This window comes from Anabrus simplex, chromosome 2, assembly GCF_040414725.1.
Source record: "Anabrus simplex isolate iqAnaSimp1 chromosome 2, ASM4041472v1, whole genome shotgun sequence".
NCBI classification, from domain to species: domain Eukaryota; kingdom Metazoa; phylum Arthropoda; class Insecta; order Orthoptera; family Tettigoniidae; genus Anabrus; species Anabrus simplex.
In genome coordinates this window covers 906,218,374-906,244,325 of record NC_090266.1, presented here as the reverse complement: position 1 = coordinate 906,244,325, position 25,952 = coordinate 906,218,374, and the positions used below count along the sequence as shown (strand labels likewise).

The following is a 25,952-nucleotide window of genomic DNA, read 5'->3' as shown; positions in this document are numbered from 1 at the left end:
TCCCGATTACTGGATACTGGCCGCACTTAAGCGACTGCAGCTATCGAGCTCGGTCCTGTAGTGTCTAGTATGGGCAAGAGCTCAAGCATCTTGGAACATGACATCATGACCCGAGGATAGAGCTATTGCCGGTTTGTCTGGCTGGTTGAGATGAATATTTCGTTCATGTTCCTTGATACGGGTACCAATGGACTGGTATGTTTGGTCGATATATACCTTACCGCAAGTACAGGGAATTTCGTATACCCCAGGATATAAAAGTGGGGACAATTTGTCCATGCTTTTACTCAGACTGTGAGCAATTTTAGTGGCAGTGCCAAATACAGTTTCTATGTGGTGTTTGCAGAGGACTTTGGCAATTTGATCTGTGGTGTTGTGAATGTAAGGCAAGTAGGCAGTTCCCTTCTCTTCTTCCTTCTGTGAGCTTTGCTTGGTCATTTCTGTGGGATGCAGGCCTATATGAATCTGCAAATCGCTGTAACCATTACCCTTGAACGTGACTTTGAGTGTGTCCATCTCCATCTGGATATTTGATGGCTCACAAATTCATCTCATCCTCTTGGCGAGTGTCATGAGAATGCCTTGTTTTTGTGCTGGATGGTGGTGAGAATCTGCATGAAGACAGCAATTTGTGTGGGTAGGCTTACGATAGATGGTATGTCCTAAGGAGCCATCCGGGTTCTTTCTTACTAGAACATCCAAGAAAGGAAGGCATCCGCCCGACTCCATCTCCATAGTGGACTTTATTGAAGAATGTTGCTGATTTGGGTGGTTTAGAAATAGATGAAGTTTCTCAGGACCTTCTGTCCACACCACAAACTCATCATCAACATATCTCCACCATATCATAGGTTTGACGGACGCCGAAGTAATAGCCTCCTATGGGCAAAAGTGAACTTCCGATAGCCACTCCGTCCGTCTGTTCATACAAATTTCCACCCCACAACAAATAGCTGGAAGTCATGCAGTGGTAATATAGGTTAGCAATGTCCTCAGGGAGCAGGTGTTCAATGAGAGAAATGACTGAGTCCATCGGCTCTTTAGTGAACAAGGACTCCACATCGAAACTCACCGAAAGTGCATTAGGTTGAAGGGTTACGGTTAACAGCTTGTTGATGAAATGCCGAGAGAGCCTGACATATGATTCAGTACGTCCTATGTGTGGTTGAAGGCTGACACCACAAACTCATCATCAACATACCTCCACCATATCATAGGTTTGACGGACGCCGAAGCAATAGCCTCCTATGGGAAAAAGTGAACTTCCGATAGCCACTCCGTCCGTCTGTTCATAAAAATTTCCACCCCACAACAAATAGCTGGAAGTCATGCAGTGGTAATATAGGTTAGCAATGTCCTCAGGGAGCAGGTGTTCAAAGAGAGACATGACTGAGTCAATCGGCTCTTTAGTGAAAAAGGACTCCACATCGAAACTCACCGAAAGTGCATTAGGTTGAAGGGTTACGGTTGACAGCTTGTTTATGAAATGCCGAGAGTGCCTGACATATGATTCAGTACGTCCTATGTGTGGTTGAAGGCTGAGTTACGATGTGGAGTCCTTGTTCACTAAAGTGCCAATTGACTCGGTCATGTCTCTCATTGAACACCTGCTCCCTGAGGACATTGCTAAGCTATTTCACCACTGCATGACTTCCAGCTATTTCTTGTGGGGTGGGAATTTTTACGAACAGATGGCCGGAGTGGCTATGGGAAGTCCACTTTCACCTGTAGTGGCTAAGTTCTTTATGGAGCATTTTGAGGAGTAGGCTATTGCTTCGGCACCCATCAAAACTATGATTGATGCGTTTGTGGTCTCGTCAGAATGTTCTGAGAAACTCCATCTATTCCTAAACCACCTAAATCAGCAACATCCTTCAATTAAATTCACTTTGGACATGGAGTCGGACAGATGTCTTCCTTTCTTGGATGTTCTAGTAAGAAAAAACCGGACAGCCCCTTAGGACATAAGTAAAATTCTTTCTTGAATAAAATGACTGTGTCCACCTATTCAATACAATTATATTTTGTCTATTGTAAGTCTACCCACACAAATCACCATCTTCATGCAGATTCTCACCACCATCCAGCACAAAAACAAGGCATTCTCATGACACTCACCAAGAGGGCAAGACAAATTTGTGAGCCATGAAATATCCAGGTGGAGATGGACACACTCAGAGTCACGTTCAAGGGTAATGATTACAGTGATTTGCAGATTCATAGATCCCTGCATCCCAGAGAAACAACCAAGCAAAGCTCACAGAAGGAAGAAGTGAAGGGAACTGCCTACTTGTCTTACATTCACAACACCACAGATCGAATTGCCGAAGTCCTCCGCAAACAAATATAGAAACCGTGTTTGGCACCGCCACTAAAATTGCTCACAGTCTGAGTAAAACCAAGGACAAATTGTACGCACTTTTACATCCTGGGGTATACGAAATTCCCGTACTTGCAGTAAGGTATACATCGACCAAACATGCCAGTCCATTGGTACCTGTATCAAGGAACATAAACGTAATATTCGTCTCAACCAGCCAGACAAATTGGCAATAGCTGAGCATGCTCTATTCTCAGGTCATGATGTCATGTTCGAAGATGTTCGAGCTCTTACCCACACTAGACACTACAGGTCCATGATTATACAGGAAGTTGTGGAAATACGTAGAAATCCTAACTATTTCAACAGGGACACTGGCTATCAATTAAGTAGTACCTGGTTGCCAGCCATTAAGGATTTACGTAGGTAGTTCCCTTCCCTGTTACTTCACTATTGTTATTTCGTCTTGGTGTTTTCCACATTCGTAATTTCCTCATTGCCAGATGTTTCATTCCAGGCTTGTATCAATATCGTACACCTGTCAATGTCATATGTTACGTACACATGTTATGTGACCCTCTTAGACTGATTCTGATGATTCGGTCAGCTTCCGCTTCAAGCACCAGCACGGTGCCGCATCTGGGGAGCCATCTGGTGATGAATGAACGTACCGTTTCCACAACTATTATAATGTCTAAATTTCAAAAAGTCATGGTTTAAGAAGCCTTTCTCGTGGAGAGTCGAGAATTTCTTCTGATGATGCAGAGCACAGTTCTCTGTGAAACGTAAAGAATTTCACCTTATTTTCTTGGCACGGCATAAGCCCGAAAGGGTATACAGTATCATGTCTATAAGTACGGGCCGTGAAAGCATCAATGGCAACAATAATAATCAACATTATAAAAATCAAATAGAATTTGAACTTGCTCAGTTTTGTTTTAGTGATAGTCAATTAGATTTAACAATTAGTTTATTTGAACTTTATAAGCTCATCCAAGTGAAAATCTAGCGGAGTAATGAAAGTTGTAATCCTAATTTCGATAGGGATTTGACTTTGTGTATTCAAACTTCATGTATAAGGTCAGTGATCATTTCATCATTAGCCACATTAAGGCTGGGATTAATATTTTGAATAAACTATATTAGTATTTTATTTCCCTCTATCTCCATTGAACCCATACACTTATTTGTATACCCATTATGCCCTGAACTTAAGAGTTCTGTACAACTAGGCAACCATCCTTTCTGAACACTAATAAGAAAAGAGAAAGGAAGAGGCCCAACCTCCCTTTGAAGAGTTAAGGTACCAACAGAAGAATGGGAAGGGGTAAAATAAATGTACAAAAATGAAGGGCTCCCTAAACGTTTGAAACCCAGTAACATTGTGGTTTGAAGAGAACAAGAGTTGACCATTGAAGGTTGGACAGGAAAGATGAAAGCAAGAAGGCTGATACAAGTAAAATGAAGCAATGCCAGACTCATCTAGCGAACTTGTGGCTGTCAGCACGTCATATGCCTCAGTTTTCCCCTTTTAGCCACCATTTACAAAATCACTCCATCACTCCGGCTACCCTTTAGAATCTCATCAAGCAGCTTGGCTAGCTGCTCAGTTTTGGTTTTCAACACTGGCCCACTAAGTGCAACCCCAGCAGATCTCTGAATAGTGAACCATTTCAGCAATGCTTGATCAACATCATCTCAATCAGCTGTACAAAATCTTTTTGTTTGCAGCTTGTTTGTATCCAAGGCACCAAGAACTTTGTCCTTGTTTTTAATGATGTTGCTTCCAGTAGATTTATTCAAGTAATACTCCCGTTTGATGAAGTCCATTCTCTGTGTCACTGATAATGTTTGTATTACCTTTCAATGAAAACACATAACGCTTCAACATTTTTTATGCTCAATTTTGAGAACTTTAATTAAACTGAGCCCCACATCACAGCTTGCTTTCAATTGCCTTCTATAAGCACATTCCTTCACCAAATTGGATGGGATTAATTACTCGGCGCTTGAGCTTGGACATTCCCTGGAATGACATTAGGCCCCTGCTGGTTCCATATTATCAGCCACTTACCAAAACAAGAACTTAAGAAGACAAAACACCTCTTGAACTCATCAAGTTTATGAAAGAAAATCTGCAAAGAAAAACTGTAGTCTTCTCGTTACAGTGACAATCTTCCTTAGATGTTATAGTTCGTAGGTCCATATAACTGACATCAAGGGTTCAATTTAAATGTTGTAATGTAAGCAAATTGGCTCCTATAATTTTAGTTCACTGTAGTCGATAGTTCACTACAGCCAAGTACACTAAAACTAGAATTGACATATTTACTTTAAGCTGAGTGTTAACGTCCAAAAATAATTTTTTTTCTGAATATCACGGACTTTGAGGGGGTACACAGTTTCACATTTTAGCCTCTCCACCCAGCCATAAAGTGTAGTGTGACACTGAAATTATATTCTCATTTGTTGCTATCATATTTTATGAATTGATACCAGTATTGTATGTCTTCATAAAAGAATTGAATTTTTTAAAACTTTTGTATGTACCTTTTAATGCAGTCCTGGTCAATGCTTCGAAGTTTAAAAAGTTGTTTATTATTTGATATTTAAAAACATGATTTCCTAATTTTATTTTTTAACTAAAAATAAGTTTCAGTTAAAAGAATAAAATAAAAATTTAAAATTAAGGAAGCAACTTAAGAGATTTTACTTGCTTACTGTAACAGCTGGAGCTGGCGGTGAATATGATCGTTCTTCTGTATGTATCCAGTCACAGTTTCCTGTTGCCTGGAATCAGACATAATTTTTTTTTTTTTTTTTAAGGCACTTGTATTAATTTATTTTCTAACCAATAAAAGGCATTTGCCTGAATCACTCCTCAGTGTTCTGCAATATTTTATTATAAGGAGTGATCAAAAAGTTTCCGTTTGAGCTGCAGCGGACATGCAACGTAGCACGACTCCGATGCAGGTATATAAGGACGGAATGTAGGCAAAGGGATTAGTGTGGCAGTCGTGTCATAATGGGGTGCGTGCATTAAATGCAGCCATTTGAACTATGGCGATGTTATTACCAAATGCATCCAAATAGGACCAACGTGCTGTTATTCTGTTCTTGGCTGCTGAAGGACAAACACCGGTGGACATCAATCGGAGAATGAAGACTGTATATGGGGCAGCATATCTATCGAAAGCACGGTAATGGAATGGTGCACCAAGTTCCGCGCGGGTCGTATTTTAACACAAGATACTAGTCTACCTGGGAGGCCAGCCTCATCCATTACCGACGACATCCATTAGCGTACAACACATTATCCCCAAGCAATTATCACGCCTTCGGTCCCCTCAAAAAGGCCTTGAAGTTTTGACATTTTCTGTCGGACAAGGATGTGTAGCAGGCGGTTACGGACTTCTTCGGGCAGCATGTCACGGTGTTTTACCACACGGGTGATCTCCAATGTGGTGCATCAGTGGGACGAGTGCCTCAATGCTCATGGCAATTTTTCCTGATTGGTATCCTGATTCAGGAATGTATGGCTATTGAACAGAAACTTTTTAATCTCCCCTTATATAATGAAATCTTGCTTTTCACACAGCATACTCTGTTAATAATTTGGGGGAATATTAACAACCATGTTTCTTAGTGATTTATCATAAGATATCTAATCACTAGAAACTGACATTTTTTGGTGACTTGACAACCTAAACAGTGGTATTTTAAAATATGAAATTTGGTGTTTTTATACAAACAATTCTGTATTTATATAATTCAAAAACAAATAATTACATCTAAAAGTACACAGAAATCACACCTAAAAGTACGCAGTTAAAAATATTTCATACATTAAGAGAAGGCTAAAGAAAATGACATTTTAATTTTCAAAATAAATCTCTGAAAAAATGTTTACGTTGTTCTCAGTAAGGTGATGGTGCTTATCTGAAAGAACATTACTGTAAACAGAACAAGAACAATCATAATCAACATTTGCTCATGGCATCCATAACAATTCAAGAATGCTGAGTGAAAAAATCAGCATAATTCATGGTCATCCTGATTAACTTTGAAATAATGTCCACCTTTTCCCTACAGTCAAATTTGATTACCATTATCCTTTGTAATTCTTTCCTGCCTATGGTAACTGTACTTTCACTCAGATGGAAACAAAGGTTTTTTGTTTTTTTCATCCCAAAGTCTTGATTAACTGCTTACTTAACAGTTTATGCAGGGTCAAACATACTCACCATTTTATAAAATTTACTTGCAGTATCACTGGAATTAATAAATTTCATTGAATTACTGTGAAAAGCAGCATTGGTATGGTAAGCATTGTTTCAGTCTTAAATCTGGTAGAGATGGGCAGTAGCAGCCATGACAGAAAGATGGAATGGAGTGCTTTCTCTTCATTAGAAAAACTTTTAACCACTGCAGACTCAGCAAGTGCTTTCTAAAATAATGTTTAAATCCTACAGCAGCTGTTTCAGCTAAAATGATTTTGAGATTAAAAATTTGCATGTTCACTTCTGAGTTTGCTCTTCATATTATTTTGCAGCAACATTAGCATTTTATTACTATGTATGAAATTCTTGATTTTTGCAAGTTTATTTTCAAGTTACAATACTAAAGTTGTTGTATAAACATGACTTGAACATAACAACTGATTTTATCACAATTTTCAAAATTCTAGGTCAGTAAAATTACAATTATAATGACAATTACAATTACTTTACAGAATGTTAGTCTTAATGAAATCACTGATTTCTCTTCACTTGAGGCTGAAATAATACAAAAGCTTGTGACAAAAGGAATATATTACTTCATTTTGTGTGGTTTTTTGGTATGGAGGCATTAAGCGGCTATTATCACTAGGTGAGACTAAACATGATACCTTGGAATTTTCGAAATGATCTTTTCCCATGGTTTTAGCATTTGAAATTAATTTACTTTTCAGTTAACTTAATTGGTTCTTAAAGTTCCCATTGCTAATACTCAATGTCTAAAGTGGAGAAGTACATCTTTGCATTTACCGAAAAGATGCTCTATCACGGCACTTGAAGGAATACCTGTGTTTAATTTCATGAACATCATTGGAATGTCTTTGAAAATACTGGAGAGGTAAGAAGTACCTCATCCAGAACTGGTGAAGCTACTTGTTCTGCAGTAGTAGAACTGAAAATGTTAGCTTCATCATAATTTATTTTTTCATATTTCTGCTTCTGTGCAATGTGTATTACTAGAATGTAACGATTACTAGAATATAACAATTACAATTTCATTTCAAGAAGTAAATTACACATAAAAAGTGCAATTTGTAAAAGGTAACAATTACAAGTAAAAATTACTAAGAGTGTAATCGTTGCAGGTAATCATTACTGTTACTCATTTACTTCCCAACTCTGATAATAATCATGATAATCAATAATCATGCTATGTATCATAATAAAGTGAAATTCTTAATGACACATTGCCTCTGGAAAAGTAGACTAAATGTAGTGCATACCATAGCTCTAAAACATTTGAGGAATAATAATAATAATAATAATAATAATAATAATAATAATAATAATAATAATAATAATAATAATACTAATAATAATAATAATAAGTCAGAGTATGAAATACATTCCTATGTTTCCTAGTGCATATATATGTCAGTGATAAAACAGCTGGATGAGAAAGATTATCCAAAAAGCATGAATGTGTCTGCACACGTACGGTGTTCCAATACAAAATTATTACTGCGAAGCAAACATAGCCTAAGAATCTTTTAAATGTTTTTCTAATATTGTCAAGTTTTTACTGCAGTAATGTTCACGTCCATAGTGTAACAGTTAGCACTATAAGCTTCCATCTTTGAGGGCCCGGGTTCTATTTCCGGAAAGCTGGAAATTTAAGATTGGCAAGAGTGTTGGTATGCGGTTAAAATGGTACAAGCAGCTCACCTCAAGCAGTGGTGTACTTGAAAAGAGCTGCACCCTATCAAAACGAGGACATGAATTTTTCTTAACTACTGTATAGTAATAACACTGTTAGAAGTATTGCTGTATTATGTTTAAAACTATTTTGGTTTCATCCTTGTTTAGCAAAAAGCTATGAAAATTCAAACATTTTAATAAATAAGCACAATTTAAAATTGCTCATCCAGCAAGTGTGTGTAAGCAATTTCAATGTCCATCGTTAAAAGGTAGTTAATAATAATCAATAATAATGATAAGAAGAAGAAGCACTGTTGTAGATGCTGTATAGCACAATAAATTTGTGTTCCACATAAAATATATCATGGAATTATATGAGATGTATGTGGTGACTTTAATAACTCCCCTTTTATAAATATAAAATTAACAGTTATTGTCGCACAATTTCAGATATTACGGATTTTCAACTGATATAGATGAACAGGTAATTAAAGCTTATTATATTGGAATTGGATGGATTTGCCCTTTATTATTGTATTAAGGCACCTTAAATTTATGCAAAACCACAGTACTTTTGTATCTCTTTAATAGCATTTGTTGAGGCTTCTAAAAGTGCTCCACAAGTGATGGATAGGAATCCCATACAGCATTAACAGTTCTTAGACATGAAACTTCCCATCTAATGGCAAAAATTTTACATAGCCCCTATTTTTTTAATTTGCTTGACATTGCACCAACACAGATAGTGGTAGGAAGGGCCTAGGAGTGAGAAGGAAGTAACCATGCCTTAATTAATGTACAGCCCCAGCATTTTCCTGGTGTGAAAATGGGAAACCATGGAAAACCATCTTCAGGGCTGCCAACAGTGGGGTTCAACGCACTATCTCCTAGATGCAAGCTCACAGCTGCACAACCCTAACTGCACAGCCAGCTTGCCTGGTAGTCCGTCATTTAACAAAGCAGCACACTAGTTAAGGTGACACTCTGGAGATAAAAATTGATATTTAGTAATTTTGGTGAATTTTTTATGACTAAAATTGAAAAGATTGAGTTTCTTTTTTCTTATCACAAAGTTATTCCACTGAATTCAAACAATTTATCACTGTAATAATGCTTTGTTTGCCAATTGTAATTTTACATTTAAACCCCACTTTTCTCCCATAATATTCTGTCAAATGTAACAAAATTTGAATGGTATATGTATCATAGCTATGTTAAGAAACCTGCATATGGAACTTTCAATTGCAGAATTTTTTCAAGTAGTAGGGATTTTTAAGTCCAAAATTTTAGAACATAAAAATTACTCAAACTTTAGTACGATATATCTCCCTATATGAATTACTAGCTGATGTACCCGTGGAGTGCTATGGAATTCTACATTGTATACATTATTCTTGGTTAGGTAGCGTACACGTTGTGAGCATGATTGTATTAAACTGCATAGCTCTTAACGTTACCCTAGAAACGCAATGAAGAAGTCACCAAATGTCTTTTCTCATATGAAGACTGGATTAGGAAATTTTCATTGTAATGATAGACCTGCTTGCCTACCATCAGTCACAATCAGGTTGGGGAGTTTTCATTATAATGGCAGACACTCACTCTCCATCTGTCTTTTTACATCCTCAGAAAAACTGTCTTAGTGGTTTTCCCAATTGAAATAAACATAGGTCATTACAATGATGTCAGTAGGAATGGTGCAATTAAAAGCAATGCTTTCATATGAAGTACCGGTACTCAATCAAATGAAAAAACACATTTTTTTTCACTTCTAACTAACAGTACTACACTGCTGATCTATCAGCCCAAAGTTCCAGAGCTGGAATAACGAAGCTGCAGACAGCTGTGATCCGTGAACACTCTTCCTCTTTTTTCGGTGGGAGGGGGGCATGGGGGGGTTGAATAGTGGAGAGTACCAGGGAAAAACTATGCCCTTTTACTAATCTGTTTTCTAGGAATACCTGATGAGTCTGAAAATCTCAATTCACACTGCAGGCGAAAAAATCTATCTTACTTGGAGGCAAATTTTTCCTCAAAGCCAGAGGAGAAACCCCCTCTCTACTGCTAATTTGGAATAAAATGAATGTAGAATTTTAATAAAAGTGAAGATGAAGAAGCTTTTTTTAAAAACACGGCTCTTTTCATAGTTTAATTTTGACTTATTTAGTGAATTGTGGTGCTATAATTTGGAATAGACCTAAATTGTAATTCGAGACCAGGTCATTCTACTACTACTAAGTCAGCATCTGCCTTAAGTGTGCACATTGCTCATTCAAAATAACGCATCAGAGTAGGGATCGAATAGCTGGAATAGTATGATGAACCAGTGTGTTACGTACCAGCAATATCAGAAAATGTATGAACCAGAGGGATGGCATGCTAAAGAAGAAAGTTTTCTAACTCCCCTGCTATTTCCCGCCAATATTCAGTCAGGCTGTTATACTCGGTACGCAGCAGTAATCCCATCTATCGGAGTAGAATGACAGCATAAGAGACAAAGAACATCACAACAAACAATGGTCAATGTAATGTTATTATTGATAATGTTATTATTGATCAGTGTTATGTACTTTCGATATTGTAGGCCTTCACATTTACTTTTCTTCCAACTCTGAACTACTGCTCTTATCATAGTCAGTACGGTAAAACTGAATAAAACATAAATGGTCGGAAATTGTATTCTCTATAACTTTTGTTATGTAATACTTTACGATAGGACCAATAACATAGGTATTTAAAGATTAAATTTTAGGCGCCTTCCCTTAAACTACAATTTCATCCAGGGTGAATAAAATGATTTATGGCCTAGATTGTAGTGATTCATTCCCCGACTTTACATACCAATTTTCATTAAATTCTGTTGAGCCGTTTTCTCGTGATGCGTTTGCATACACACATACATACATACATACAGACAAACAGACAGAAATTACAGAAAAGTAAAAAGGTGCATTTCCTTGTTACTGTGGATATGGCAGATACAGAAATACCATTCTTTACAAATTCTGAGCAATGTACAGATAAAACTCTGATTTTATATGTACAGAAAAATCAATGTGTAGTACTTTTAAAAGAAGTATTATCTACCTAATTGCGAATTTACATTAACATGTTAATTAAATTTCATGAAAAAATGGAATTAAAAAGTTCAAAAGAAAAAATTTATTTTGGAAAAACTATTAATTGGATATGAAAGAAATGTTTGTGATGTATCTACTGTACTTTTATGTAGGTGACATTCCCACAAAGTTTCGTGAAAATTCATGCATTAGGTACAAATAGTCTTTTATCTCCAGAGTGTTGCCATAAGTTCAGTTTGATTGTTGGGAGACATACTGTATAATGAATACAATTTGTCAAAAACTACAAAATTTGGCAACACCTGTAACCTCCGTGGTTTTCCATTTCACCTCTAGGCAAATGCTGGAACAGTTCATTCTTTAAAGGTCTTCCCAAATTCTTACTCAAAAATCCATTCTTTCTTCAACTAGACTAAAGTTAGTGATTGCCTCATGTATTAGAGGAATGAGAGGTCCACCTTGGTGATGGATAATGGTATGGCTCTCCATTGGAGGGTTACGGGAGGAATCCCTCTTGAGGCAAAACTGGAATTGACTCATTATTGTTCATCAATGTGTGGGATGGAAGGCACCATATCAAATTCTACCCTGAGCATCATAAACCTTAAACGTGGCCATGCCTACAGGTCATTTATGAAATTTTAATTTGAGAAATCACAAAGCCACATTCTTACACTGCACATGAATAAGATAAATTGGTGTTCCTCAGTACAAATTGTGTTTTAGTTTTGTTTATCATGACTGATGTGGACAATATGAGTACCACTCTGGTGATCACCATAAGGAAACAAGAACCTTAGGATCAGGAGCAGTGTTATTGCTATGATATTTAACTTTGAGTGCAAATTATAACAAACAAATTCCACAAATCAGGTCTTAAAGTTTTGAAAGATATCACTCATATCAGATATTCTTTCTATGTGTCTTTCTTTTACAGTGCTAGTCTCTTTATTTTTATCTCATTCTACTTTGTAGCTTGTATTTGCAAGTCCAACATGGAAATTACATTGCTGTCATTAGGCCATAGACTTTTATTTCTCATGTTATATGGTTCAGTTACTTGTTTATATAAATACAGTGAGAGCAGTTGGGCAAGAGCCAGCTGCACAGAGTTTTTCCTATTGACAAGCATGGCAGTCATTGCCAAATTCAGTGGGTAGATGGTGTGCATACATCTGTCCTGGCCTTGGATGTAAGGCAAGCTTGTTAGTTGGGGAGTGCCTATCAAAACACACATTTGTGAGCTGTGTTTTGTTCTGTTTTGTGTATTAAATGACAAAGTGTATTATGGCTTAGTGTACGTTTACTACTGCACACTGTCTGTGTATTTATGATTCACTTGTGTTCACTCAGACAGCCTGATTTCAAGAAAGATTCCAGGTATAAAAGTTCCTGATCATATTGCAGTCACTGCTCTTTATAATGAGTTTCATGCTATAGAAAGTGTTCAGCCTAAGAAACCAGACAGACATTGTAGAACTCTCACCAAAAAAAAAAAAAAAATTAAATAACACTGGTCATCACTTGGAAAATTCTCCAAAAATAATCCCTTCAACATCTTTCACAAGAAGTATGGATTTCTTATGGCTCTGCGTGAAAAGCTACTAATTGTTAAAGTTAAAACCATATAAAATATCCATTTTCCTTCAGTTCATGAGGCTTTCTTCATTACAAAGACTGTCCCACTGTACTGGTAGAGCAGATAAGTTGCCGACACATCAGGTGTTTGGACCCAAAATCTATTTTTCCAAATCACCTGTTTCTTTAGGCCATCCACTTGTGGAGCTTTATGTGTATGGAGCATGTAGTACATTAGAGAAAGAATAATGTGATTCAAACACTAGAGTCAAATTTTAGAAAAGAGCATTATTATTAAAAATGGTGAAAGCCTTTTTAACATTAATGTGAACCATTTACTTTGTCTTATATACAATTTAGACTTTCTAAGTGATAATAGGCAAAAAAAATAATGTTATACTTATGTTATAAATCATGTAACTTACTGGTTTAATTGGTGGCATTTCTCTTCATACGTTGATTTTAAATGGGCCATCTCTGAGCGTAATAGTGCAAGGTTGGTTTTAGTATCAGCAAGCATGTTTCTCAACTCTCTGTTCTCCATTTCTCTCTCCTGTCTAATGACTGAATTCCGCCTACCATGTTTCTCTGTTTGATGACGGCTTAGCACATTGTTCACCTAAATAAATAAGAAGATGAATTGTTTATATTTTAATGGGGAAACCAATATTATGTTTTAGAAGCTCAAGACAGTAGAGTTTCTAGCAGTGATGACACCATCCCTCTGCTGTATATCTGATGTGAAAGTACAAGAGATAGAAAATAAGATATTGTACAAAATCAAACAATTGCAACATATGAAATTGAAGTTGAATGTTATTAAACTGAATGTTATCAGGTTATCACTAAAATAAAATTTTCCATTTCCAGTTCTGTCTTCTAGTTCCCAAAATATCCTCAACTATGTGTGCATTGTATATTTCATACTCATTCTAAATGACTTTTTAGGTTTTAGTATTATTATTCTCGTATCAGAAACATACATGTTGTACACAGTTATAATTACTATATTACATTTGCCCAAAACTTGGCCACTTCCAATGCATTTTTTGATGCTTGATATAGTTCAACTTCTGTGCAGGAGGCTGGACATAGACAACACTGGAGCATATGTTGGATGGTCTGGTCTTCTCCGCAGTCACATTGGATTTTTTCTTGATCTATGTAGCCCCATCTTGCCAAAATAACCTTGGATCTGCCAACTCCAGATCTCAGTCTATTCAGGGACTTCCAGGTCATCCATTCTTCATCGTAGCCAGGAGGTAGAGTTTCAGAAAATCTTATCCAGCCAGGAGGAAGGTAGGATGTAGCCCTCCATAATTGCAACCTGGCTTTTTCAGTAGTGGTTCTAAGTTCCTTTGAAGTTCTGAGAAAACTCTTCCTTGACTTTAAACGTTGCAGATGCGGTTCATGCCCATATAGAGGATGGGTCCTTTCCTGTTCCACTGTCTTTCTTTCCTTGTTCGCAGCTATTTCTCTTCGAACAGAAGGAGGTGCTATTCCTGCAAGGTGGTAGAGCCATTCAACTGGAGTGGATTTCAAACAACCTGTTATAATTCTGCAAGTTTCATTGAGAGCTATATCCACCTGTTTGGCATATGTTGAATTATACCAGACAGGACACGCATACTCTGCCGCAGAATAGCATAGTGCCATTGCAGAAGTTCGGATGGTTTCAGGTTGGCTACCCCACTGTGATCCGGCCAGTTTCCGTAAAAGATTGTTCCTGGTGGAGACTTTCAATTTGTAGTTCATGCAGTGCTTCTTGAAAGTAAGAGATCTATCAAGTGTCACTCCTAGATATTTTGGAGACTCGCAGTGTTCCAGTTCGACTCCTGACCATACTATCTTTAACTTGCGAGTAGCTTCCCTGTTTCTCAGATGAAAAGCACACACTTGTGTCTTTGAGGGGTTCGGTTTAAGCTGGTTTGTGCCGTAATATCTAGAAGGATCATTAAGGGCATCCGTGAGGGTGATCTCCACTGTTTCAAAATCTCTTCTCTGAGTGGCTAGAGCGAGGTCATCAGCATACAAGAAGCTACTGCAATTGGGGGCTATGGGTTGGTCGTTTGTGTATATATTGAACAGAACTGGAGCCAGAGGTTTTAGTCTTTCTTATTTTATATTTTAGTACTCATGCTTTTTACACTGATTTTAATTTACATATGTTATATTAAATATTTATTAAATACACTGTGTATGAAAACTTAATATATGTTATAAACAGCAACAGCTCATGGATTTCTCTTTCAGTAGGGCTGCAGCTAACTTTGCCATATGATTAATCTCAAGAACATACTTAAATTATCCATACTATTTATTAAACTTTTGATGAATCAAACACTACTGATTTCTAATTTTAAAGTCTACATAAATTGTAACATTATTTAATCCACAGAAATAATATACACTTAATTTAACAAAGCTGTTTCTTTTTTCACTTTCACATCTACTTATACACAAAATCCATTCTTCTTTCTTTACAACAAGCAAATTTGTCTATCACTGTGTTGTTGAAATTGATAATTCTCTCCATCAGATTCTTTTCTACACTAAGGCCGCTATAAGCCGCGGGTGGCTAGTGGTGCAAATAGTTGCTCAGGTGAGTCAGGGATCATTGAATCAAATGGGACCTATTAGCCGTGGGTGACTAGTGGCGCAACTGACATCTAGTTGCCGGCTATCATCTGAGCCAGCAACTGCTCTGGCGACTTTTAGTTGCTCAAATGCTTGATGGGGCATTGCAGTAAATGTTGCCTATTAGCCGTGGGTGACTAGTGGCACAACTAGTCGCCTGGTGTACCTGCCCGCACATACGGAAACGTCACTCAGGTTTGTGTTCTCACACCAGCTTGACGTAATGTGGAAAATGGTATGCAATTAAGGCAGCGATCCGCCTAACCCATTATCTTTCTTCATTACCTTGTTTGGTCTCGTGCTGTGGTAGAGTGAATATTTTACTTATTGTGATAGTTTATTTATTGAACGTCGAGATATCAAATAAACTACAATAGCAAATGAAGGAGATGGCAAAATTATTTAAAAGTCGAATAAATACCGAGGACTTCATTTTTGAGGTAGAAAGAAAACCCACCATTTGGGATTCCAGAACTAAAGCTTGCGCTGACAAAATAAAAAAAACTGAATTCTCGGAACAGAAAATTTAAAGAACTTTATTCCAGAATTTGAAGCAAAACTTGTAGGCAAGATGAATACTCTAGCTGGGTATTATAAAATGTTTACTATTGTTATATGGAAATATGTAATACCCACAAAAATTCTTTAATTGTTTACATTTACAAGTACCATTGATCCATTATATGGCTATATTAGTGAATTACAGCTCAGCTGGGAAACACTTGTTTAGTCCTGTGTCATTCCCCGTTATTTCTTCTTTTACGTAGCTGAGCAATTCGTAAAATGGTGACTTTGACATGCGCAGGTAATTGAAAAATTTACTGTCATACTTATTTAGATCGCCAAACAATGTATAATATAATCCTCTAGTCAGTCGAGAAACAAATATAAGATATTTCCGCATTTTCCTAGCCCTTCGATTATTCTTTTTTAATTGAAGAGCAAGGAAAAGAGGTTCTTCATAGGATGCCATTCTCTCAACTGACTATTTCCCGGTGTGAACTGAGCAATTATTCACAAGTTGTGCCACTGATCGCCTGGTACTAAAATTATCTGGCAACTAGTGGCACAACTAGTCGCCCATGGCTAACAGCGGCCTAATCATTGCCAATGCTGAAAGTTGTTCTTCTGACATTGTACTCCTTAAAAATGTTTTCACACATTTTATAGTAGAGAAGCACCTTTCAGGTTCAGTCGTCATGGATGTGGTTAGTATTATTCGGAACATAGTAAATCCTTCTATGTAATTGTACCTCCGCGCCGCTAATTCAAACCTTGCGCCAGTTGAAACTCCTCTACTGGAGGAAGCCTGAACTCTAACAACCATGTTAATTCTAAAGGTTATCAGAAGATGTCGCTATCTGTAAATTTTGAAGAGTTCTGAACTGTGTCTTTTTCAATTTATTTTTGTTTTCTCTGTAGTGAGAAGTGTGAACATTCTCTTCTAGATGGCACTACTGAAGAAATACAACGGTGCACCCTAGTGCGAAGTGAAAGAACTTTTTTTTTTTTTTTTTTTTGAAGAATTTTAGTATGCATAAGTTTGTTCTTTGTTAAATTTCTTTCAGTCATTGTTTAGGTTGGCTGTATAACCCTTCTCTTTCCGCCAGTTTTGAATTCGACCAATGAGTAATTTTTGTAATTAATTTTCCACCAATCCTAGATGTCTTCTTCAGTTTTGACTTGTAATCTTTTGGCCGTCCAATAAAATGCTTGTGGGCGGGTGTTATCATTCATGAAAGGTCTCGAATGTTCCGCGAGGGTATATAAACTGCTGATTTTCGGGTCTCTGCGCCACTTCAGTAACATCTATCATAGTGTAAATTATGTAGCAGGGGCCGGGAAGCGCCTCTTTCTTCGGGCAGCGGTTCATCAATAAGGTAATGGCCTTTTAATAACTTATTTTCTTGCTAGCTCAGCAGTTTAACTCTCGGGGCAGGTTCGATACCTTTTATCATGTAACTTTCCTCTAAAATGTAATAGACTCTTGGTATAAATTCTATCTCTTTAAACTACAAATTGGGATAGAGAGTGCCTAACCCTCTCGAGCTCCCTTTCATATTGTTTTTGAGGTGACTACGTTTTCTCAACCATTTTTCTTCGTTTCGTAATGTAATAAGTTTTCCTATCGTGTCACCTCTTTAGTATGGGATTAGCCCTTGCATATGCGGCCTAGTGCCAAGTAGGTTTTAAAAAGGTGTATTAGGAGTGCAAGTACGCCTCCAGTCAAATTGGTATTTTGGGGCCATGTAATTGTCCTGTTTCTTTATTGAATAGGCCTCAGTAGGTTGGGTATTTTTACCCCTGTGTTATTGTACTTGGAGGACAGCTTGAATGTGGAGTTTGGTGTGGTCCTTGATGGGTTTGAACTGTGTGCCTCGAGCAGGCTTTACTGAGTAATAGGGAGCAAGTGCTCCTGGGCATGATTGGGGTTTTCTGCCCCTTTGTCAAACCTGGTATTTGGCTAATGTTGGGCTAGATGCTCAAGAATTGTGTGTCTGGCTCTCGGAGCCCAAATCCTGTAACAACTGTAATTGTACATTCTCGATTTGTTGCTAGGCTACTAAGTACCTGTTATATTTGTTATTTCTTGATCTTGAGAAGAAAATATAACCTTGTTAAATTTTAAATTAACTTTAATTTCGTATATTGAGACCTATTCATCCCAGCACCTTCTTTCACCTCTGCTAATCCATCAAACCACGGTAACAGTAATATTCACTAACTCCAGTACTCAACATTGTCTCATAGATCTTCATAAGTCCGGAGAGACTTCAGAACAGCTGTCCTTGATATAAAACAGTCAGTTCAGTCACTAGTCGCTCATTACACAAGAACGGGTAGGCTTCAATAGTGTCATAGAGTTCACTGGAGGAAAAGTTGTGTGTCAGTAGATCCTTCAAAAAGTGATGCACAAAACAACTTCACAGTGTACAAATGCTTAGTGAAAGCAAATCCTTCTTTTGTCTGACAGGGAACAGTGTCACACACCTCTTTTACAGGTATGTCCTCATTGTTTCCCTTCCTCTTCCTCAGGTTGATCGACTAATAAAGGGATCTTGTTTCGCTCTATATTGATAGCCTGGAGAAATTCATTCACTGCCTTATGAATACTCAATGAGTTAGCAAAAAATGTTGTAGCTGGCTATACAATATGTCCACATGAGGCATGATGCGGTGGAAAAAGGTAAGCCAGAAACTGAAGGCATGATCATTTATCATGTGTAAGAGCCCTGTGGTTGCTTGTACAGTTGTTTGAATCCTGCTATTTTGAAGTTCCTGGAAAGACTCTTGAAGAGACTCTTTATTTTCACAAACTGTGTTAACGTGTTGGCTGTTAAAATTCCATCTGATATTACATCCGCCCTTTTAATTATGTTCTTCAACATGGCTAACCGTGAAAGTGATTTGGAAAAAATGCTGGTATCGTGGCTAGACTGCTGAAGAAAATTCGGGCTTGTCAATTCTGTGATGCGGCTTTCTCCATAATTAAATTTAATTGGTGTGCAGGGCAATGCACAAAATGTGCATGTTGGTAGGACTTTTAAATTATTGTCTGTAACCACCTATATCACCACTCATTACTGCTGCCCCGTCGTATATTTGTGCGATAAGTTTATCAGTTTCACCATTCAAAACAACCTCTAACTGCTCTAAAATACACTGTGCAAGTCCTTCTGCATTCTGAGTTTCAGGATTAAAGAATCCCAAGAATCTCTCATACACAGCACCATCTATTACATGCCAGAAAACAATAATCCATTGACTAAGTTCAGAAACATCCATCACATCATCCGACCTTACAGCTAAAAATTATGTTTGTTTAATTTTACTTCGTATTTATTTTTTACACACTTCAAGAATACATTCTAGAAGCTCGTTCTGGATAACCTAACCTTGGATGTTCCCCTAAAGATGGTGGACTTCAATAAATGGGCTTTGAGAGAATCATCTAACTTCCCAGCAAATTCTAATAATCCTCGTAAAATGCTGGGATTTGATGAATGATCACTCTCATCATAGCTTTGTAGTGGAAGTTCAAATTTACCACAGAATTTTATACAGTCAATTATTTTTGAGAGTATTTCTCATTTTTTATGCACTTTCTCATGATATCTATTTGTTTCTTTTGTGTAGGCCTCGCTTAGTTGTGAAGCAATATTCACTGTTCCTAGCACAGCTAAGCCAACCTCATTCTTGAGGTGTTTAGCTGATTGTTCATGTTTTTTAGTCTTTTCACCTAAATGATCCAAATCTACCACTTCACTTTTTGCCCTTCATACAACAAACACGGAAAGCAAAGCAGAGCATTTCTCTCATCGCAACCAGTTAAACATTTCCAATTATTATACACTGAAGAATTAAACTTTCTCATGTACGGTAAGTTTGTTGTTTACTTGACGATAGTTGACATATAGACAAATCAGGTGTAGGACGACCAGCATTCTTCACCACATTCTTCTCAGTGAGCGTTAATTGTGAAAATGAAATGCTTGTAAATACCTAACACTATTCTTTTCATGTCTATTCATAAAATTTTAACTACAATATAACTGTCTCCTTGAGACTGGTAAGTGCACACTGTACAGTTTATAATAATTGACACTTTGTAAATACTGATTTTTAGAAGGCGCAACAAACACGACGCACTACCGCTCTTCAAGAATACTGCAACCGTTTAGCTAGGGACTGGTCAGGCTGCAGTCTGGCTGGCACACTGACGCGCTCGACTCCCTTTCCACTTCCTCCATGCGCAGAGTGAACTGCGCAGCATGCGGGTAAGGCACAGCCCGAACAGTGGGAATCCAGCCTTGCTACTTGCTAGTGACAGTGTGTCACATACTCTTTGGAGTGCCACTGCATGCAGCCTCTCTAGCCCTGGCAGATTTAGAATGAGTTACACTAGTTTAAATACTTCAAAGGAAGTAAACATTTCGGATATGCAATTATATTTTTGTTCGCCCTCGCCAAGCACTGGGAGGGACTGCAGCCCTGCAGCCCTTATGGACAAACCACACCTGGTTATAAACCTCTTATGATAGAAAAGCATTTCAAAGCATGCAACAATGTTCCTGACCTTAGCACTGAATAATTACATTTATATACACCACATCACAATAACACAGATATATCAGGCATGTTTCATACACATGCAGTTGGAGACTGGGGCATTGTAAGTACCTAACTGATCCAAAAATAATTATAACAGTACAAGATGATGACAGTCAAAGGTGTACAGTGGATGCCATGAGTTCCAGTAATAATATTATTGGTTTTATGTGCCTCTTACTGCTTCCCTTTGCTTACCAAGGAAGAAAGGAAAGGAAAGGAAGGAAATAATCTTGAAGGTATAATACTGTTGTATATAAAAACAAGAACAAACTAGCAAGCTTATAGATTTTTGTGTCTGTTAATATTGTGATTTTAGCCACACCAGTCAGGAAGGGCATCTGGCCATAAAAGCATGCCATGTAATTTCATCTCACCTCATCTGCATCGGGTAACAGAACTCGGGGGGGGGGGGTTGACATTCACATGTAGCCACACTATCTTATATGACAGAAGCAGTAAGCCTCTAGTGCAAAGCAATATTGTGTGAGATTTAATTTTCTTTCTCCTCCTGTTCTAATTAGCAGGCGAGATGGCCATGTGGTTAGGAGTGCGTAGCTGTGAGCTTGCAAGCGGGGGATATTGTGTTCAATCCCTACTCTTGGCAGCCTGAATATGGTTTTCCTTGGTTTCCCATTTTCACACCAGGCTGTACCTTAATTAAGGACATGGCCGCTCCCTTCCCATTCCTAGGCCTTTCCGATCCCATCATTACTGTAAGATCTATCTGTGTCGGTGCAATGTAAAGCCAATTCTAACAAAAAAGAAAGAAACCTGCCCTAAATCCTTCCAGAACACTCATTCTGCTGAATCAAAAGTACCTTTTTCTCAAGCATAAATATTGGCCATGCTACTCAATAGGTAGAGGTGAAAATGTTTGCCCAATTTTGTAATTTTCTAAAGGTTATTTGGATACATTTCTCGCTTTTTTTTTTCATCAATAATTGCGATAAATTTTCTTTCCTTTTCTCAGCAATAACAAATCTAAACTAAAAGATAGTTGATAGCCCATTTGCAGTAATTTTTTTACATATATGTAAGAAAAATGAGAGTTATGCTTTTGTTAAGAACACATATTATACGCATGGATGTTTTAAAAATTTCATCCTGCCACTTTAGTAAGCAGGGCTTAGCCTAGCCTACGTACAGTATATTATAATTTGTGCATCAGAGATACGCTGAGTTCCATATTTCTTGGAATCACAGCTGTTCTTCTGTCAGATATTTTATTACACTATCAACATTACTTACTACAGTTTACATATTCTGATTTCAGGGAAAGAAGAATGGCAATCTCGACAATATCTTTACCTGCTTTACATGATCCATGAACACTGTGGATGGTTCAAGATATTCTCATGTTTAAAGTTCTCGTAGGATGGGAAATTGCTCTATTAGATGAGATACTTCATTTTCTAAATCACCTCTCATTATGCTTCTCGGATCACAGAGTTATTCCACATAATTTCGTGATTTTGCTTAAAAGGTGAAAAGTTTCATTTTTTGAGCAGAATTTTTTGCAAATATTTTGCGATTTTGCACTTTGCAAAACACAGGTTCCTCTACTAATAGGCTATCAATTAAACTCTTCTACTTTTTACAGACTGCATGCCTAATCACAGTAAACCCATTGTTTTTTAGAATAATGTGATGAAGGTTTATAACCTGGGGGAGGAGGAAGCTCTACTTGACTCTCAACTTACCTGTAGCCTGAGGATGTTTACAGTGATAGAATGCTATAGTGTAAAGTTTGCTCAAGCAAGCAAAGATGATGTGATAGTTGCATTTAGTAGGTAATTTACCACTCATCTTCTATGCTCAAGGTTGGGGAGTTGAATGTCATTGCAGCTCGTTGACATTTAAGTGAATCAGTACACTTACTGGCACAGTAAGGATTCCTTAACAGGGTGGAATTCTGGCAATCCAACATCTCTTACGAATGTATGTTAAACACTCAGCATTATTGCTAACAAAATTTAGCATACTGTACCTTCTGGAATAAATGAAGCTGTGTCTGTAATTCAGCCATTTCTGCCTCCATTCGATCCGTGAGAGCCTTTTTGTCATTCTCATACTTCATGCGTGCTTCGTCCCGTGCCTGTTGCTCTACGCGTGCAACTTGAGCATCCAGTTCGTCTTCAAGGCTCCGCAAGTGTGCCAGATGTGCCTCCTTCTCTCTATGACAACCATAGAAACATTATGTAGTCTTGTCCAACTTACCTACCTAGTTGTCATATTTCGGTCTTTGTCTCATATAAACATAAGTAATTCCTATAACGTTAGTAGGCATGAGTTAAAAATGTTCAGCTCCCTCACAGTTTGGTTTACGATCCTCACAAGTTTCTGGACAGCAGTACAGACACGTGACTCAAATCTGGTTTGGGCTGTATGTGTGGCCAAAACAATTTTGTATTCTGAGTTACATGCAATCAATTATTAATACAATGAATTTTGTCAGCAAAACATATTTATATCACACCACTTTCTCATGGAAGAAATGGTGCTCAAACTTGCAATGTAAATATGAGTAAATTAGTGCAGTAAGCCTAACCACCATTTCCCCCAAGAGATGCTAGATTAATGTATGAAAAATATAAAAAAAATATATCCAAATATAACACTGTATCAAATAAGCTGCCACCTCATCAGTACAGACTTTTTATACAAACACAAAATCCATTCTCCTCTTCCTTAAATTTAATGGAAATTTCAATTACTCTGTCATCAAAATCCTGCCTTTTACTGATAAGATTCTTATTTATAAATAACATTTGCTAAGTAATTCACTTTATTTGTCACTGTATATCTTTAAAAAATTCTTCATCCTCTTCAAAGTTGAAAATGCAATGTTCCAGTTCCACAGTTGTCATCAGTGTGATTATATTATTGTCAAAAATGTTGTGAAGTCAATAAAAACTGATGAAAGATTGTTTTTGTTTACGAATTGCAAAATTTGCAATCGCCCTTTAATGTTAAAGTCATTTTACTTGTAAATTAGTTCCGACTCAGTACACAGTTTTCTCTACTCATATGAGAATTTCTGTGGGGAAACTTCGAGAACAGAAATTCTGTGGAGTATTCACCACTTGAGTGATGATAATAATCATATGGTCTCAGCTACCGTGTGCAAACATTTTGATTTGATACCATCTATGCTGCCTAAATGTCAATTTTGGCATTCAGTTTTATTCTACCAAACGGCAGGGAAATGGATCTCTGTTTGGCGATCTATGGCTGATTTTTAATTAATTTTATTGAGTGAGCACCTAATGTGCGATCCAAGGATTTTCCATGCCAACATCATAGAATATAGACTTTTCTCTACACTTCAAAAATCTGATCACCTCTCCATGTTTGAACCCACGATCTTGGGATCTGGAGGCTGACATTCTACCATCGATCTGCAGAGGGAGCTACTTGACTGGCTACTTGTGATTTATCTTATCCATTTTAATTCAGACTAAAAATTATTCTAGGCTTCATCATCATCTTAATTTCTCTTTTCCAGCTTCCTGGGTTGGGTTGTGAAGCAAGGACCTCCATTGCTGCCTATCTCTCCACAACTCTTCTCCTTTATTAAGTACATCTTCTGATTTTCCTCCCCTCTTCTCTATGCACTTCCACACAGAATCTGTCCACCTTTTTCAGGGTCTTCCTCATGGTCTCTTTCCTCTTAACTTCTCTGAAAAAGCTCTCTTTGGCACTCTCTCTTCTCCCATTCTCATCATATGCCCATACCACTTTACCTTTGTTGTTTCGATCCTATCTTGAAGTTTCAAGATTCCTGTCCTTTTCCTTATCTCTTCATTTCTAATTCTATCCTTTCTGGTCTTGTCCTCAACACCTATTAGGAATTTCATCTCCACTGCCTGTATTCTACTCTCCACTCATTTTGTTGTAGTCCACAATCAAGCTGCATAGGTTAGTATGGGTTCATAATAGGTTGAATATAATACTTTCTTACATTTCTTTGGGACATTTTGGTTCCACAAAATACCCCTTACACTCTGGTAGAAGTTGTTTGCTTGTTGTATTCTTTTCCCAATTTCCTTGGTTATCTTTCCATCTTCTGTGATCACACTTCTCAAGTACCGTACTTAAAACTTTTAACCACTTCCAGGATTTTACCATTCACTTTTATCTTTCCTCTTCCTTCCTCTTGTCATCACTATTGTTTTACTTTTCTCTGCACTTACTTTCATCCCAAATTTTTCTATCTCCTGATTCCATACATCTACTTGTTTTTGCACTTCCATTTCATCCTCACCCCCTATCACTATATCATCTGCAAACAACATGGCTTTTGTTGCCTGTCTTCCCAATCTCTGTTTAATGTTCTTATGAATTTCATCCATGACTATGATTTGAAGTGAGGAAGTGGAGAGACAGATAGAAGATAAGGAAGTGCTATTGATGGGAGATCTAAATGCACAAGTTGGAATGGAAAGACAAGGAAAGGAAGATGTTGTAGGGCCCTTTGGATATAGAAATGTAAATCCAGAAGGTGAGTTGTTGGTGGATTTTTGCATGAGGAATCAAATGATTGTTGGAAACACCTGGTTTAGGAAGAAGAACAGTCAGAAGATTACAAGGTATGGCTGGGGAGACAGACGGACAAAGACCATGATTGATTATATAATCAAAGAGAAAGAACACCGGAAGAACCTTGTAGATGTAACAGCCATGCCTGAAGAAGCCTTTGGTGGAGATCATAGAGTTGTGATAGGAAAATTGAAAGTTGGAAAGATTGAAAAACCCCAATTAAGAAGAGAGAAAAGAATTAAAGTATGGAAGTTGAAGGAGAAAAGCATACAAGAAGAATTTCAAAGGGAAATAATACCCTTGGTACCCAGGACAGAGGTGGGGAATGTTGAAGAGGAATGGAAATGATTTAAGGAAGCACTGGTTGGATGTGCAGAAAAGGTGTGTGGTAGAACATCAGGAAATGTGAAAGACAAAGAAACACACTGGTGGAATGATAGGGTAAAGATTAAAGTGAAGGAAAAGAAAATGGCATGGAAAGCATGGAAAACATCTAAGACTGAAGAAAGTAGAAGAAAATATGTGGAGGCAAAGAATTTGGCCAAGAAAGTAGTGGAGGAAGAAAAGAGGAAAAGCTGGGCCTTATTCACACAGACATTGAGAGATGATACACAGGGCAGCAAGAAATTACTGTATGGTATCTTAAGAAACAAAAAGAGAGATCAAGTAAACACCAGATTTGTGAAGGATGAAGGTGGCATAATTTTAACAAAGCCAGAAGAAATAAGAAATAGATGGAGAGAGTATTTTCAGAAGCTGCTGAACATAAGA

At 37.4% G+C, this 25,952-nt stretch overlaps 1 protein-coding gene across 1 annotated transcript in view; it reads right to left on the bottom strand.

Annotated features, from left to right (window-relative positions):
• LOC136863176 (ras and EF-hand domain-containing protein homolog) overlaps nucleotides 1–25,952 on the bottom strand; it is a 266,862-nt gene that overhangs the window by 124,674 nt on the left and 116,236 nt on the right. The window contains exons 3-5 of the mRNA XM_067139527.2: nucleotides 22,630–22,816; nucleotides 13,319–13,512; nucleotides 5,042–5,110 (exon numbers count right to left, since the gene is read on the bottom strand). Coding sequence (XP_066995628.2) covers nucleotides 5,042–5,110; nucleotides 13,319–13,512; nucleotides 22,630–22,816 — 450 coding nt within the window. The remainder of the gene's footprint in view (nucleotides 1–5,041; nucleotides 5,111–13,318; nucleotides 13,513–22,629; nucleotides 22,817–25,952) is intronic.